Raw genomic sequence first — 18,888 nt, 5'->3', positions numbered from 1 at the left:
ATCAGACAGTCAGAGGATTGATGCATTTTTGAAAACTTGTGACTGAAGCTGAAGCATTCTGGGCCTTTCAACCCCAGATAACTGATTTAAAATCTCTTTGGACTGCTGTGGTATTTATGTTATTCGTAGTCAATACGATTCCATTTAGGACTTTATAACTAAGTTGTGTTTTCTGCTTTTGCACATTCACTTGGCTCCATGAAGACCCATGAGGAGAAGTGCCAAGCAGCCAGTTTAGTTAGGAGTGATGAACTTATACTGTGACAAGGAAAAACAGACGCAAAGCAGTTGTTTTTAAATAAGAATGTATGCACTTTAAACAAATGGGGTGGATAATAGATAAATGAGCGCAAATGAGATGGACCGGTCTGCAGCACCAAGAAGGTCTCACTTTACACACAAGGTGGGCTAAGGCCGTCCAGGCCAGAGACTCATCTGTATCTGCTTTGATGAGGATGGGGATGGGGACCAGGCGGCGGTGAGGGATCCCGGCAGCTGCCTTAGCGCACAGCTATCGCTGCTTGGAGAAAAAAATGAGCCCACACAAGATGGAGGGGAGGAGTGTGTACAAAAAAACCCATCCAAGTAGAAAATGGGACATTGGAAAAAAGAAAAAATATGATCAACGTAAGTTTTGATCACCATCACTGCTCCATGTCTGCCTTTTTATCATCGCCAAGCTGAAAAACATGCGGCGCTGCATATGCAATAGCCCGTGTCTCTGTAATCTTTGCCTCCAGCATTCCAAACTATTATTTAGCAATGATGTTTCCACTTGTGGCTGTACGTCTTTCCACTCTTGATACCGTTCCTTTAGTTTTCCTTTTGTGGACAGAGCAGAAAAGATGTGTTCTCTTTGTTCTTTCTTGTTTCATCAACGCCTCCTCCTAGGAACAAAGACTGCAATCGTTTGGTGGGGATGGTTTGCACTTGCGTTAAAATCCAGGCGCAAATCCATGGCTACACTCCTGCTTTTTCAAAATTGATCTCTGTGCATCCATTTCTCTTAGTTGCGTGCGTTCTGCCAGAAACACCTGTATCAATCATGGGCCACAAGGCATTGCCTGTTTTAGGAGGATTTAGTAGGTAAATTATGTGCTCTCATTTTATCGCGTGCTGTCACGAGTTATCACATGCAGATCTCTTATACATCGGGCTCCACATTCCTTCTCTGTTTTACGGAACGATTTTTACATTTGTCTGGACTAAAGAAAGGATTTAGGTCAGAATTGTGAGTAAAGGCTGGCATCCAAAGTTATCCAAACTATACAACTATTATTTTTACAAATCGTTGACAGTCATGTGAAAATCAAAAAAACTTCTGAGTTTCATGTAACAAAACTTATCTGGTCCACAACACATCTCTAAGTGGGATACTCAGACAAACAAAAAACCTAAAAACCCTGTCATGATTTAACTCAAAGTTTGTTCTTGAACACCTTCACAAAATGCCACTCTGCCTTTGACTAAACATGTGTTCTATGTTTACAAAGAGAAAGAATAGGCTGTGTGTGATCCACACAAAAATATTAAAAATGACCTCACCTTGTGTTCACTGAGTCAACTATGAATCCCTGAATGTTGGGGTTTTCTGTCCACATGCTGGCTCACTTGTTTGATAGCATACTATGTGATCTTTGTTTTGTGCAGATAGTTAGTGTGTGCCAAAACTCTCAGCTGCTTCGTTTCAAAGACTTTGTGAGGTTTTGTGTGTGCGTGTCTGCATGTGTGTGCGTGTCTGCATGTGTGTGCGTGTCTGCATGTGCGTGTCTGCATGTGTGTGTCTGCATGTGTGTATCTGCATGTGTGTGTGTCTGTATGTGTTTGCGTGTCTGCATGTGTGTGCGAGTTTGCATGTGTGTGCGAGTTTGCATGTGTGTGCGTCTCTTCATGTGTGTGTATGCATGTGTGTGTGTCTGCAGGTGTTTGCGTGTCTGCATGTCTGTGTCTGCATGTGTGTGCGTGTCTGCATGTGTGTGTCTGTATGTGTTTGCGTGTGTGTGTGTGTGTGTCTGTATGTGTGTGTCTGCATGTGTTTATGTCTGCGTGTGTGTGTGTGTGCATGTGTGTGTCTGCATTTGCGTTTCAACATGTGTGTGTGTGTCTGCATGTGTGTTTGTGTATGTCTGCATGTGCGTGTCAGCATGTGTGTGTGTGTGTCTGCATGTGTGTGTCTGCATGTGTGTGTGTGTTCAACTCTAAGAGGCAGCAAACACTGAGATGGGAGATGCAGCAGGAAGAGGGAGATGTTCTCTGCTCTCTGCATACAGATCTGCTGGTATGTAGGTCAGACAGACCCAGTCACTCCCACAGCCCAGCAGTAGTAGCTGCTCTATGCTCACCTCAACACCTCACAGGAGTGAAGTGTGCATCTTTGTTATAACAGGCTCACGTAATACTGCCCCTTGTTTTCTGTACATTTTACTAGTGGTTAGGGTTTTTGGGACTGGATTGCGACTTTGCTGAAGCTGCAAGTCTGTTTGTTTTGTCAGAGTTTAGTGCAGGACTGGCACATGGGGAGTCGGGGTTTGTTTCCCAGGGGACGCAAGGAGCTTCATCCTGATCCCTAACCATGTTGCCTCCCTGTGCCAGTCTCTAGCCTGGATAAAATACAGGGTTGTGTCGGGACATCTGGTGCAGAAAATCTCTGCCAAACCACCGCTGTGAATCAGTGACAGCTGATTGGCTGTGGTGATCAGGGAAAGCTCAACAACAGTAAAGAACAAAACTGTAGCACTTTTAAGAGATTATAAGTCTTTCAGTTTCATTTTATAAGAGGAAAAAAAAAGCTCCAATGCAGGTTTCAATGTAAATGCTGTCACTGTATGAGGCTGAAGTGAGCTCCTTTGTGTGCTTGTTCCTATTCCAGCTGAAGGCCACGTCCTCTTTGCTGTGCACTGTCTGTCACTGTCCTTGGTGCTGAAACTGCCAGACAAGAAGGAGCCTGAGCACCGTGACTGACACCCCACAAACATAACAGACCAGCAAACCTTCTTTCTCCAGCGTGTTTATTTATTTATTTACTATTTTAAATACTGGAGGGGGGGGGGGTAGATTGCACCCTGATGAAGAGTTAGTAGCTTTGGATTTTCTATTAGCCTCCACATGAAAACCTTCATTGAAGGACTGAGCCATCAGTTCTACCCTTATTGCATACACACACACACACAGGTTTGAGTGAATAATATGAGCTACTGGGGGACATTACTAATGCCCTCCACAGCTGCTATATCTAAATTTGTGCATTATCATTTGCATTTACATGTCAGTCATCACATTCATTTGTCTTTTTTTGTTTGATTTTTTTTAGAGGGAAAATTCTTATGGATTACTGTAATAAACTACAGATCAGGCTTTGATGAATTTTTGATTAAACAAGAAAAAAAGCAGTATAGTACTACAAAAATGAAATCAAACTTTGGATTTATATATACACTCACCGGCTACTTTATTAGATCCACCTTGCTAGAACTGGGTTGGACCCCCCTTTTCCCTTCAGAACCACCTTAATCCTTGGTGGCATCATTCAACAAGGTTCTGGAAACATTCCTCAGAGACTTTGGTCCATGTTGACATGACAGTATCACACAGTTGCTGTGGATTTGTCATCTGAACATCCATGATGTTGATGTCCCGTTCCACCATGGGGGTCCAAAGTGTGCCAAGAAAATATCCAATAGAAAATATTCCCCACACCATGACACCACCACCTCCAGTTAGAGCTGTGACAGTGTGGGATTTTTGAACATGATGAACCAGCAGGGAGCGCGGTGTCGTGTTTACCGCAGCCCCCCCCCCCCCCCCAAAACCCACAAGATCCCCAAGCAAGAATGACTGTGTATGTGTGTCAGCGCTGCGTGTGTAGGAGGAAGGAGCGCACACAAGCAAGTGTGTTGGGGGTGCGTGTTGATTCTTCTGCAGCGCACGCGAGCTCTCACCTCTGCTCTTTGGTACAGACATCCTCTCAAGATAAAATATTTTGCCCAGTAATAAACGAGACTGCAGACACTTTGTCACCTTTCCAGTAGCCATGAAGCCTGACACCCATGAAGAACACGGGGCAGGAGGCTCAGCCTTTCTTTATACAGACACGTAACTTTGCGCTGCACAAAATAGTTCCCAAACAAAACATGTAGTGAAATTCATCTAAATCTAACAGTGAGCGTTCATGTTTGGTGTTACAGAGTGAAGGAGAACAGTAATACCCCCCCCCCCCCAACACAAAATCCTCCGGTAGGCGGCCGTGTCGCGCACTTAAGAACGCACACAGCTTGTAATGGAAATGAATACAATGGAAATGAATAATTAGAACGCAGTAAATTTGTCGTATTTCCTCAAGAGACGGAAACTTCTGTTGTAGAATGAGGAAATGTGTGTGTTTCTGAAAGCGCGCGCGTGTGTGTGTGAGAAGAGGGACCAGCGTGCAGTGTAGAGGGAGTGAAGGAGAACACTAATAAAAGGTTTCCCCCAGAAACCCTTGAAGTCTGAACACAGGAATAGCAGAAAACGTAAATTATCAGCAAAGATGAATGTGTTTAATGTGTTTATTATAGTTCCAATCACGCACCATATTGCAGAACTTTAAAAAAAAAAAGTGCGGTGATGCGGTTATTGTCACACCCCCACCTCCAGTCCGAGCCATTGATACAAGGCAGGATGGATCCATGCTTTCATGTTGTTGAGTCCAAATTCTGACCCTACCATCTGAATGTGGCAGCAGAAATGGAGACTCATCAGACCAGACAATGTTTTTCATCTTCTATGTTCCAGTTTTGGTGAGTCTGTGGGAATTGTAGCCTCAGTTTCCTGTTCTTAGCTGACAGCAGTGGTACCCGGTGTGGTCTTCTGCTGCTGTAGTCCATCTGCCTCCAGGTTGGACGTGTTCTGCAGACCTCGGTTGGAACCAGTGGTTCTTTGAGTTCCTGTTGTCTTTCTATCAGTTGGAACCAGTCTGGTCATTCTTCTCTGACCTCTGGCATCAACAAGGCATTTCCATCCACAGAACTGCAGCTCACTCGATGTTTCCTCATTTTCTGACCATTCTCTGTAAACCCTACAGATGGTTGTGGGTGAAAATCCCAGTAGATCAGCAGCTTCTGAAATCCTCAGACCAGACCTAGCACCAACAACCACAATCAAAGTAACTTCACTCACCCTTCTTCCCTGTTCTGATGCTCATTACTCGTACTGTGGACCACACCTAGCACATTTCTAATGCCCATTTTTAGCAGATAAAAAGACTAAATGGGTCACAAATAAAAAATAAAGTGTCTTTGATAATGATAAAAATCACAAGAACAATGAAGGGCATGCATCAGCAGCAGCTCAGTTAATGTGTGCAGTGTAGTTCACCTGCCACTTTCTCATTTGAACAGGAAATTTGTAAATATGTTACCTTTACTTTTTTATTATTTTTACCAAAGAAATGTTGAAAACCAACACAGAAAAAAGTAATCATAGAATAGACATGGCAAAAAATATTATTGGATTGCTTTACTGAGAAAAAAAAAGTGTATTCTTTTTCTTTTAATTATGTCTTTTTAAACCCCTGACTTCATGTCACTGCTAAATATAAATATTTCTTTATGCTACCTACTGGTGATTCCATCCTTTACTTGAGTGTGAGAAAAAGCCAGTTGTTGTGTGCAATGTGAGTTGGGGCAGGAAACCCCCCTGCTGGTTGAAAGTGATGACTGCACCAGGGAAGAACTGCGGCTGCTTTCACGTAACTGGATCTCAGCCTCGCTCCTGTTTGCTCAAAGGAACCAGCTTTTGCTTTGATTATAGCAGCACTGAGATAGGTAGTGGGAGATGGAGTGTGTGTGCAGAAGTGTGTGTGTTTGTGAACACTGACGGCCGTCTGGTGGGGCCCCTCCCTCTTTTGTGATTCTCCCTATACACCATCAACACCTCATCTGTTCTCTGCCATACATTCGCTCAATTAGCGGGAGCAGATGGAAAGAAAGAGTCAGATCCACAGGCAGGATTTAATGCACACACCTCCATCCTACTTCTTTTTATCGCTTAGGTAATTTTTTTGACATGGACTCCCTTCCCTCTCCCACCTCCTCGCACTTTCCTCTTTCTTTGCTCGGCTTCTCCAGCTCAGCCAAGGATGGAGAGCTGAGGAGAGAAATCATGGAGGCAGGCACGGATCATTAGCTATATTTGTCCCCACTTCCTGCAGCAGATGATAGATCCAGCTAATTACCCCATGTTGCCAAGCCTATCGCAAGCGACACGCGGCTGTCGTTATGACGGAAATCAGCGTTCACTCCGGTGTGTGCCGCATCGCTGGTGATGCTATATGATTATTCATGAGGCTGGAGTCAACGGAGAGGCGGAAACCTCCGATCCTGACAGGGCTGTGTGAATGGGATTGTTCTGAAAAGCCTTTAAAATGATACATGTTCTTCTTCTCTTTGTGCAGAAAATGAGCACAAAGGAGATGTGGTGAGCCGTTCCTCTCCAGCCGAATGTTTCAGTGGTAGGAAAGCTCTGGAGCAAAGCGCCGTCTGAAGCCTGAAACATTTCAGGTAGAAGGTTCTGTTCTCTCACCTCTTCTCTTCACCTCTCAGAAACTCCTCACAAACACAAAATATCACACAGTACAACTACAAGAGCCGTCTATGGTGTAACATATCCATACTTTTTTATACTTTGGTTTAATTTTAAAAAGATCTGTTTGACTCTCCCTTTTTATTAGACCAAACTATTAAAGTTATCTCACTGCCTCCAATGAAAATGTTTTTTTTTTCTTATCTTTTTTACATGTCCCATTTTTCTCATGCTAGAGGACATGCTGTTTAATATAAAAGAATTCAACACAAAAATTGTGTTTCTGAGTTTTTCCTTATTTAAATTATAATTGATCAAGTGCAGGCAAAAACGTTTAAAAAAAAAGCTTGTGTTTGTGATGCAGCAACTAAATTGGGCGGGGCCAAATTCTCCCAGCTCCGCCCCTCTCTGCTCATCCACCTGCAGACCAACAGATCCACGACCGTCTTTGTTTTCCTGGTCTGAGCTGGAATCTGGATCAGAACCGAACGGATGGATAGATCTGATATTGCAGCCATATTTGTTGCACTGCTAATTTTAGGATGGGGGTGTGAGGGACTGTAAGCTAGAGGTAAAGAGTGTAAAAAAGGAATGATGGCTAATCAGGCTAACTTTTGCATTAACAGTCCCGCCCACAACTTAAAAACAAATTTTCTGAAGAACTCATGCAGCTCTGCAGAAATTATGTCCTAAAAATGACCCAGAATGAAGGTCTCATCATTCCGAAGAGAGAGGTGGGCTGACTTTTTTTTTCCATAATGGCCCTCATAAATGACCATCAGATTAAATTAGAAAATTTTAGGAGCAACACCCATGTTGAGAAAATAAAAGCAACAAAGGGGATAAAAACTTCAGAATAAAGAAAAAGAAGAAGAAGAAACCTTCAGAAGGAGCAAACTCATTAAAAGACAGGAAAAAGAATCAGAAACATCTGTTGTAAGACAAGTTAGGGACACATTAGTAACTGCAAAAATGAGAGGAAAGGAAGCAAACAATGATTCAGACTCCAGGAAGTCACTCCAACCAGAAGGGTAAGAAACAAAGAAAAACAGAGGCACAGCAAAATCTGTTTCAGACAAAAATGTAACACTGGAACAAATAAACCCAACTTTCTCCTCTGAGTAATCTTTTTACGTGGACGTATTCTATAGAATTTACTTTGGGATGTTGACGCCTACATTTTCCTGGACTTAGTTGTGAGCGTGACTGTTGGTGCAAAGTAAGTCCGACCCTACTTCCCATCATCCAGCTAGCTTACAGTCCTTCACACCCCCATGCTAACATTAGTAGTGCAACAAACGTGGTGAGCAATTTTGTAGGTATCGTACATTTAGCTAGTCGTACAGTTTACATCCAGATACCATCCAGAAGAGGACAACAAAGACTTTCATGGATCTATTTGTCTGACAGTGGGTGATCAGAAAGGGGCGGAGCAGGAAGACTTTGGCCGCTGATTAAAGCTTCTGTGTCACCGCTACAAGCTTTTTCCGATTTTCAGCATACATAATAATATAACTATAGTTTAACCATCATGATTGTGTTGCTCTTCATCATAAACACAACTACTACTACTTCTACAACAGCTAATATTTGAGTATGTTAACTGATATAGGACCATTTGTTATCTGTATTATATTCAAACTGTATTGTTTTTGTCATCATAATTTTTCTAATGCTTACTGATACACAATATCTTATATGTCAATATTTCGGTATTTTTTCCATATTGTTTGTTTGTAAACATGCTTAAAGTTTTGGATATTTTTGTATAGTCTTTGTTGTGGATCTTTGCTCTGCTCTCAAAGACAGATCATTTTCTGTCCGTGCTGATAGTATCTTAAATTTTCCAGTTCCTCTAAGTTAATTGGTGTGTCTTTTTTATTATAACACATTTCTGAATAATGTCTGGTAGTGAGTATTTTAGTGCTTTACATGCCACTAATTTTGTCTGATATTGTATTAAATCCAGTAATCACTAAGTATAATGACATTGTGAATTGTAGTCCAGGAAGTAGTTAACTTTGTTTAATGTTGAAAGATTTTTGGAGATTTTCATTTTTCTATATTTATCGTGATAGTTATCTGTCAATAAGTAATCCTAAAAACTTGTTTCTGTTGGGACAACATTTATGTTTATTTGTTTACATTTATCTTTGTTGTTTCCAAATAATACAGTATTAGTTTTCTTTAAATTTAGTGATTATTTGTTGCAGTTCCTTTTTTAAATAATATGTAGTTCTTTGTTTATAATCCCAATTAGATCAAGATTATAACCATTATGGTCATTTCTACAAAAAATATGTGTGTCATCTGCAAACAGAACAAGTTTGTATAATTTAGTTACATTAAATATCTCATTAAAGTACATAAGAAACAGTTTTGGTCCCAACACAGAGCCCTGAAGCACACCACATGTAATTTCAAGATGGCTATATTGACCAAAGTTAACATGCTGTATGCTTCCTGTTAAATAACTTTTTATCCATTTCCCTGACTCCCCTTAATCAATATCATTCTAATTCACTAAGTAATATTTTTTGGTCTATAGTATAAAATGCTTTTTGAAATCAATAAATACACCAGCTGAGTGTTTTTTTGTTGCCTTTGTGATTTCTTCTATGACATCAATTGCAGTCATTGTTGTGTGCCTTTTGTTCTAAAGCCAAACTGTCCTTCGTTTGTTATTGAATATTTGTCAGTAAATTTACATGAACATATATTAAATTTTGGGAAATTGTGGTTGCAATGAGATTGGTCTATAGTTTGTGAACATGTTTTTATCTTCACTTTTATGAATCGTAATAACTTCAGTGATTTTCATTTTGTTTGTGACACAGCCTGGTAGAAATGATAAATTACAGATGTGGACGCCGATGGGATTTGAATCTAATTTTTGACCTTTTTCACCAATGGCATATCTATATCATAGCAGTCTGTAGATGGTTTACTTTTTTGACATTTATACCTTCTTGTTTTTGTGTAAGGAATATCGAGTGTTGATAGATTTTTATGTTGATTACTTTTCAGAATCTGTATTTCTGCGCTTAAATCTGGTCCAATATTGACTAAATGTTTATTAAAATGATTTATTCGAACATTCATATTTGAATTTTCATTGTCTAGATTAGCAGGACTATCTGGGTAAATTCCATTTACAGTCCTATTTTTAATCAGGCTATTTAAGATTTCCCAAGTTCCTTTTATGTTGTTTTTGTTTTGATTCAATATTTTTGTAAAACGGTTTTTCCTTGTTCTAATGACATCAGTAAGTTTGTTTTTAGGTTCTACATGTTTCTTCTGCTTGTTTGGGTTTGATCTTGAAAAATATTTTGTAGAGATTATTTTTCTTTTGACAAGCATTTAGTATTCCTTTAGTGACCCATGGAATGTTTATTATTAAAGGATATGAATATTTCTCTGTACCTCCGTTATTGTATGCTTTGTCCACCTCCAGTGCTGTACAGACAGACTTCTCTTTAACTCATTGATGTTTTCTGTTTTCATTTGTTTAGATTTACAGTAGCTGATCTGGTTTTCTTGTTTTAATTTCTCTAAAATTGTCGCACCAGGTCATGTTGTTGTTCTTGCGTTGGTGTTTGTAGGATGGAAGGACAGAGTGTCTACACTGCATGGATAAAGTCACCTGTTGTCTTTTGCTTATCTGGGTTAATTAGATCCGTGTTAAAGTCGTCCCATATAAATGTCAGTTTATTATTCATAGTGGAAAATATTTTTCCATGCACTCTTGGAGGGGAGTATTGTCTGCGTTAGGTGGTCTCTATATGCAGCTTATGATCATGTTTTTGCTTTTCATTGCAAATTTCCACTGTTAGTCATTCCAGAACATTTTGTATTGTTCAATTAATCAAAACTTTATTTGTAAAGCACTTTAACATCCACTAGAGATCCAAAGTGCTGCACAGGTAGGATAAAATACAATTACAAGTAGAAATAATAAAATATAACAGTCACAGTAAATTAAAAATTAATAAAAATATTGTTATTGACGTGTTTTAACTGGGTTGTTTTATACAGAGCAACCCCCCCCCCCCCCTTCCCTCCGATTGTACCTTTTTCTTCTAAACACCATGTTTCTGAGCTGGCATTAATGGCTAAGCACATCTTTTCAAAAATTATTTTATAGAATCTGAATTTTGGTTCACACTTCTGTTAATAAAATGAATTACTGAGAATTTGCCATCTGAATTGACTTTAGTGTTAAATTGACTTTGAGCAGTGACAGTTATTGTTGCACAGTGTGGTACAAAAAAGTTTGTATCAAGATCAGGTTCTACATTTTGTGTGTTATTTTTTTGTGTTTTCCAAAGTTTCTGATTCGATTTTATTGAGTTTACATGCCACTAATTGCAATCTTTTGTTGCAGGGCATTTTCCTCGCTCTTCCTGTGGGGTGAGTGTAATTGTTGTACTAGTCGTGATCAGATTTAAAAACAATTTTAAGCTTAATTTTTGATGTCCTCCATCATCAGAAAAATACTAGAACAACATGCTAAAACATCAAACAGAGCGGGTCTTCATTTATGAAAGTCATCTGCTCACATGGTCTAATTTGATACTTAAACATAAGATAGTCACACATTTTGCCTCCATTCTCAAAGGTTTCTCATAGCTTGTTAGTTTCAGGAACTTTCTTTATACTTGTGTGTGATCTGGATTTGCCCTCTCATTCTCTACCACCTTTGGAGGTTTTTCCCATTTTGACTTTGGGGTTTCCAGTCTATACTCTGCACACATGTTTCCCCATGCTATATCCATTTTACATTCCCTTCCCCAGAGTCTCTAGAAGGAGCTTAGAAAAAGTTTCATCTCTTCCTTGGGAAGCACAGCTGCTCTTAGCCAGCAGGACAGTTTTTCATGGCGGTTGGAAATCAATCCCAGGTCTTCGCCAGTCTCACTCCGTCACTTTCTCTCTGTCTCGGTCTGGACTGTTTGCCCAGCGCCTGTTCAGATGATATCACTGGAGCGCTTCACACTAATTCAGATGCACTCAACATCAGTTGGTCATACATGTTTACTGCCTCTTCATGGCGCTTGGGGTAAATACATGTTTACATCAATATTTGACAGTAACAGCACAATTTTTGTGGCACTCCACTGCTCACCTGTAATCCCAGTGCTAATTTTTCTAGTTTATTTATTGCTATTTCCGTTCTATATAACTGATATTTTGATTAGCAAACAGAAAAACATTTTAATTCATCTTTTAGGCTTCCATAAAACCCTGAAGGTCCACCATTCTATAAATTAAAGAGACTATAAAATTACTGTATGATTTTATGCATCAAGTTATTTTTAAAAACAGACTATTTCCTCTATTCTAACCCAAAGACCGTTCACATGAGAACAAAGACTATTTCTTCTAGTGAACTTAATGAGCAGGTTCACATATTAAAAAAAGAATTTAGTCCTCCACTGATGACACTTATCTAGGACTAGCAGATTATGTGACGGTTTCCTCCCTGGCTTGATCTGCAGTGTCATATATTTCATAATATGGGCTGCATAAAAATAATAAAAGAGGTTTAGGTGTTGCAGAAACCTGGTGGACCAGCACTGTTTCAGAGAGAACTCTTACTTGTCATTATCTGCAGTTTGAAAACCCCACTATTATTCAGAGACGTTTGGCTGGGGAGAGCTCTGTGAGGACCTTAACTTTGGCTACGTTCACACTCCAGGGATCAATGCTCAATTCCGATTTTTTGAAAAAAATCCGATTTTTTTTTGCCAGGCCGTTCACATTTCCAATTAAATGCGAACTTTTGTGATCTCCTGTGTGACCGTGAAATGACCCAGAAGTGACCCGCATGCGCAGAAGAGTACGGTGAACGATGTCACTCGTTGTTTGCGGAAGTAGCTAACATTAACAATGGATGTCAACAACAGTGTTGTCAACAGCTGAGCCCTCTTTGCAGTATTACATTTATTTTCACAAAGGAGCCAGTACAATTACAATCTTCTCATTTTAAGATGGCATTGGAGCCAGGATCGTCTGTACCCACTGTTGTGGAATGGGGATGTGAATGTGGTGGGGCCGCGCGCGTGTGTTTAAGAGAGAGGAGAGAGCGCGTGCAGCGAAGTAAAGAATGAGGGGGGGAGTGGGGGCGCGCATTCATGTTGTGTGTTAGGGAGGAAGGAGAACGGTAATAATAGACGGCTTCCCCCAGAAGAACTGCTATTGACTCTTTATTAACCCGTTCTGGAGAATCTGAGGGTCCTAACAGGGAAGTGAACCCCCAAGGATGATCCGCCTTCTGTCCCCCGCGCTTCTGACCACGGTCGGAAAGGGAGACAAAAAACGTCATCCCTGGACAAGTTCAACACCACGCTCGGCCATTTCGCTGGAAAAAATTTAAAAAAACGCCCGGTTGCGATAAGAGCCCTGAAGTTTGGCCTGAATAGAGCTGTCACCCCAAATATTAATCCAATCGGGGACCTCGCTTCCCTTCTGACTGGTCTCAGCAGCATCGCCCGCCATGGTTTATTGTTTATGTTCTCGTTCCCGCTTACTTTAGCGCAGAATTATGACTTTTGTAGCGTATCAATGACGCACGGGTCAGATTCATGTGGCCTGGCCGTTCAGACGGAGGTCCCATTTCAAGGGTCTTATACGTATCGGATTCAGGACCACATACCCAAGTGGCCTGGGTCGCATTTGAAAAGATCGGATCTGTGTCGTTCAGACTGTCATGAAAAGATCAGATACAAGTCGCATAGGGGCTAAAAAATCGGAATTGGGTCGTTTCAGCCTGCGGTATGAACGTAGCCTTTGATGCATAATCAAGGAAAAGGTTGTTAAGTTGGGACTGATTCTAAAAAAAGTTTTGTTGTGAATCTTCATTTACTTTTTCCTCAAATAGATAACACCACTGTTGTCTCTGTCTAACTGATAAATTGACTCATGTTTAGCCTGTTCGGTCCAATTTTGTCAAAACAGACATAACCCTTTTCTTTTTACAAAGTACATTTTCTTTCCAATCAACAGCTTTCAGGTTGTATATGTAGAGACGGGGGTTTTGATTTTGACCAACGTTTGAAACATACAACAAAACTGTAGAAGGACATTTCTTTTTATCTGTCATTGACATCAGCATCACGGCTCTGTTGTCATGAGGGGAAAATAACAGCATTGATCCAGGAGCTAATTGAGGCGCAGGCAGTGAAGAAGCTCCGCTCCTAATCCCTAATACTCGGACCAACCGTCATTACGGACGTGACAATTTCTCATGAGAAGCCGATCGGAATATTTATAGAGGGCTCTCCAACATCTGCAGACATGAGCACACTGCGTAACGTGCTCCTGTTTTCAGTTGTATTGTTGTTTTGTCTAGCCGGATTGACCTGTTGACGGTGTGATTGGAACTGAATTGAGTTTTGCAGTGAAGAGCAAGGGGGACCCCCAGCAGGAGCCGCAGCGGAGTTACATTCGCCCCCATCGTACCTGGCCCCCTCCCACACGGGGCCGTGAACCACCCCGCGAGAGACCTAACCCCAGCCTGGACAAGCCGGATGGGGGAGCAGTAAACCCCCACTCTGTTTAGACTGCTGGAGGGGTGAAAGATCAGCCGATTTAAATTCCTGCCACACAATACGCCATTTGTGTATGAACCGTGCATGATTGTTGCTGTTTGTGTGCAGTTCATTAGTGATCTGTCCCTCAATTACGTCATTTGAACGTGATATGTTCGCCGTCTACACGATATAAAAGTCATACATCGGTGGTTCATGCATGAAAAGTTTGGTTGACATACGTGGAACGTTCGTGGAAAGACACAAACTTGTGTATCTTCCAAAAATCACACAATTGCGTAACACTTAATTGTAATTATTTATAAACTACATAAAATATGCATAAACAGCGTCATTCTCAACAGACCAAAAATGTTGATCAGCTCAAAACCGAATTCTCGTAAAAACCCGTCGGCCGAAAACCTTGACGGACATCTCAGATGCCTTGTCTCAATTGATCCTGAATCCTTGCTGGCGCCTAGCTACTGTCTTGCTTTAGCGAGGATCCCTCCCTGCACCATCTGACATCTCTCTCACCCTGGGAGTTCATCATGTTATTCTGAGCTCACCTTGGTCATAATAATGCGGAAACTATGGATGATTGTTGCTCTGTCTGAGCTGCTGCATGAAGGTACATCAGTGAATTTTATGGGACTCTATTAAGTCTCTCGTAAATCAACCGGACGGTGTGCGGTAAAAACTGTGAATGTTGAAGGGACCATCACCAGTGCCATAGAAACCAGAGTTCCCATGGATTTAATGTGTTGATGTGTTTAGTGTGGCATGGTGGTGGAGTGTCCACACCACCATCACCTCCCTCCGTAAACTGCTCCAATAAGATTTACAGCCTATCCTTGCTTTTCATCATTATATTTTCTCCCTTTGAAACATTTATGGGCATTCATAAAGAAACACACCATTAGGGCTGAGGGATTCTACAGTAAAGTGAGGCTGATCTTAATAAATCATGTTTAATAAAACAATACATCTAAACACGGCCCCTGTCATAGGCCAAACCTACTAAACATTAATATTTAGAGGCCTCGGAAAATACTGGAACACTCTGAGGTGTTCATCTTCTTCCACAATTTACGATCTGCTGTAGATCCAGAAGCAGCCTCTCTGCAGACATGGAGCTGTGACATCCGTGCCGGTGGAAGCCGGTCATCTGCCAATGTGGTTAGCCCTGATAGGATCAGCATCCCCTGACAAGGAAGCACACACAGCAAGACTGTGTCATCACACTTCAACAAGGTTTTCCCAAGAAAACAGATCAAATAGGCCAATGGCACTGCCTACGTCCCTGCACAGCTACAATAGGCTTAGTACTGAAACCGCGCCTTATAAAGATAAAAAGCAAGTTTGATATTTTCATCTGTTCCTTCAACGTAACTCTTCTTTAGGACAAAATGTTGTTTTTAGTCTGCCTGAGAAGTTGCTCATTCTTCTTTTTTAAAGGGGTTTATATTGATTTCTTTTTTCTTTCTTTCCTAAACAATAAGTAAGTCGGGGCAGCTCAGTGGCCTTGTGGTAGAGTGTACGCCCTGTGACTGGAAGGTTGTGAGTTCAAAATTCAGAATCAGAGTCATAGCAAAGACTAAAAAATAGGACCCAATGCCTCCCTGCTGGACACTCAGCATGAAGGGGTTGGATTGGGGGGTTAAACCACCAAATGGTTCCCAAGTGCAACTGTGTTTGCAGCTCACCACTAAACCAGGGGAGGGGTCAAATGCGGAGAACAAATTTCACACACCTAAGTGACAGATAACAGGACTTTAACTTTAATAAGTAGAAATTATGTTATGTTTACTTTTGTTTATTACTGATCTTTATTTAATCCCATTGAGATCACAAACGTCTTTTGCAAAGGGAGCCCCTGCAAAAGGACCTCCTAGCATCGGTTACCTTCTTAGCATTTCGTACTGCCCCAGTTCACACCAGACTTCATTTCATCTTTTCTATGCTCTCCACTAATCAGATTGAAATGTTGACATTTTGCCTCATAAACAGCTGTCCACAGTAAAACCACAGTGTCTGGAATCCCACTTTCTGCAGTCATTATCTAACGTGGAAGCATTCTTAGCCGACCCCCAAAACAAACACGTGTGATCTGTATGTGTGATTCAGTAAATCAGGCATCAAACGTGAAGCACAAATACCAGCCCAAGGAAAAACATTCTATTGTAATTCTATTGGATTAGTTTAAAAGGAGAAAAATCCTGAAGAAAGTGTTCAAATTGAAGATAACTTTGCTACGTGGCTCGGCGTGTTAACAGCTGGTTTGTGGCGTCTTTTCAGATGGAGGTGGATGCAGACGATAAGCGCCATCGCACACGCTCCAAAGGTATCTGCACACACTAACACGCCGCTGTTCAGGGTGACCTTCACTCCCCCAATGCAAACACGCACATACGTGGCACGCACACACTGTTGCACAAATCCTGTGCAGTCACACTTGAGTCGCCTCCCCTCCCTGCTCTCCCCACAGCATCCCCCGTTTTATGTATCGGGCGGAACAGAAATAGGAGTTATGGGATCTTTGCTCAGAATGGAGCCTCTGTAACAGGAGTCCGTACTCTGACTACACACCGTCTCAACACAAAGGATGTTAGACAAACATTTCATTTTTATCAAACATCTTCACCTCAGAAAACAGACATCTTCCTTTTTTTCCTTACGACACAATGCAAACATGAACATACTAACTCTGTCCGTTAACATGGGAGAAACCATCAGAGTCCCTGTGGATAATGTTATCTGACGGTGTGTCACATCAAAAAAGGAGATATTGAAGGGTCCAAAGGCTTGTGAGGGACACAAATCAGCACAGCTCCATGTCTGCTCCACTTGTCCAGCCATTCTGCACGCTTTGCTTTTGCTGTGTTTTTTACTGGTTTTCACATTTTAAATGTAATGTTTCACGTTTTTAAGACGATTCGTGTCCCTAATCCACACATCCACGTTCCCAAATGAACTGATTTCACTGATGACCTTCAGAACGCCTGAAACTGTTTTTCAAGAAGTCCTGTTACCCTTGTGCTGTCCTAGGTACGTTAACGTTGGGAGTGGGGTCATCTGGACCCCACAAGATAGATAGCACAGGGGTTAAAGTTTAAATCCCACAAATGAGACGGAACTGTTTAGATGCTGTCTATCAGCTCATCCATCTTGATGCAGCAGCAGTTAATTCCTGAATCTTTCCAGAAGATTTATAACAGATATAAATTTAAAAAGGTAAAAAAAAATACAACATACTAGTGCATTCTTGGTGCTGTTTGGTAACAAACAGACAATCCAATCTGACCTGCTGTGACCTTTTCCACAGGAATCTTCAAAGCTGCTGAGAGAATGAGAAGCTGTGGTGTAGCGTTTGACTTGCATGAAGCAGCTTCTATGTGATGCAGAGAGATTTCCTGACATCTAAACTAAATCAGGTTTACATTACATGCACTGCAGTGAAAAAGTCGACAAACATTTTTTAATCTCAGCCTGAGCTCGTCTCTGTAAGAGGTGTGTTTAAAAAAGTCTTATAGATTCTGTGACTAAAAAGTCTATTCTATAAAATACAATGCTACTACAGAGAAAAACAATGAAAAAAAACAGTTGAGGTAAAATTGTAAAAGTTATTTTAATAATCTTTTGTTTGGGATTAAACAAAACATAGAAATTCTTGGTTCTCCTAAATTTTCTTTTTTAACTTTGATCTGAAATGTTGTTCATTAGGAAAAAATAGAAAATATAATAAAATATCAACTATAAACATGGTCTTGGATTTGATGTACAGTATAGCTTGTTCTTGTTTACAGTAAATATTGTGCAAAAAAGGCAGTGTGTGTGTGTGTGTGTGGGTGTGTGTGTGTGTGTGCGTGTGTGTGTGTGTGTGTGTGTGTGTGTGTGTGTGCGTGTGCGTGTGTGTACTTTGACACCGAGACTGTTGACAGAGTCCAGCTCTTTTTCGTACTTCCTTTTAAACTATTCCTAAATCTTTCTTTCCTCCTTTAACTCATAGTGAACTCCACGGGTCGCTAGTCGCATTAGCTCAGCCTTTTTCACATTTTCCTGTGTGTTTTAAGCAGGAAGTCTTCTGCAGAGAGGAGTCTTCAATGTCTTCCAGCTGTAATGCTTCTCTGTTTGTCTGCTTCTCCCTCAGTGCCTGTGGATCCAGCATTAACGGAGCTTTTCAGGTCAGTGAGACCGCACGGCTTTATGACACGCACACACATGCACACACACCTACACTCACACACACATGCACACACACCCGCATGCATACAAGCACACACATGCACACACAAACACACGCAAACACACATACACCCACACACACCCGCATACATACAAGCACACACATGTACAAGCACGCGCACACACACACACTCACACACACATGCACACACTCCTACACCCACACACACCTGCATGTATACAAGCACACACATGTACACGCACACACACACCTACACCCACACACATGCACACAGTCCCGCATGTATACAAGCACACACATGCACAAACACACACATGTACACACACATGTACACCCACACACCTACACCCACACACATGCACACACTCCCGCATGTATACAAGCACACACATGCACAAGCACACAGACCAGCATGCATACAAACATACAAAAATATGCAAAAGCACACACATGCACCCTAACACACACACTCAAAGACACACCCAAACACACACACACAAACATGCACACACACACACACACACACACCACAGGTCCTCAGTGCACTTGTATACCGTTCACCGGTCAGTTGTTTTCTCAAAAAAAGTCAATGATTTC

The 18,888-nt window shown here is 41.2% G+C and overlaps 1 protein-coding gene across 11 annotated transcripts in view; it reads left to right on the top strand.

Moving 5' to 3' along the window:
• LOC101162331 (myelin transcription factor 1-like protein) overlaps window positions 1-18,888 on the top strand; it is a 127,383-nt gene that overhangs the window by 32,382 nt on the left and 76,113 nt on the right. For 8 of the 11 annotated variants that reach the window (XM_020713906.2, XM_020713902.2, XM_020713907.2 and 5 more), the window contains 2 exons: window positions 16,383-16,428; window positions 18,235-18,268. In XM_020713906.2, coding sequence (XP_020569565.1) covers window positions 16,383-16,428; window positions 18,235-18,268 — 80 coding nt within the window. Of the gene's footprint in view, window positions 1-6,430; window positions 6,537-10,942; window positions 10,969-16,382; window positions 16,429-18,234; window positions 18,269-18,888 lie in introns of all 11 variants that reach the window. The other 3 variants (XM_020713901.1, XM_020713898.1, XM_020713899.1) reach the window with 2 other exon arrangements.

The sequence above is a fragment of the Oryzias latipes genome, chromosome 22 (assembly GCF_002234675.1).
Source record: "Oryzias latipes chromosome 22, ASM223467v1".
NCBI classification, from domain to species: domain Eukaryota; kingdom Metazoa; phylum Chordata; class Actinopteri; order Beloniformes; family Adrianichthyidae; genus Oryzias; species Oryzias latipes.
The sequence above is the reverse complement of the archived record's forward strand: the minus strand, read 5'-3'. Positions and strand labels throughout refer to the sequence as shown.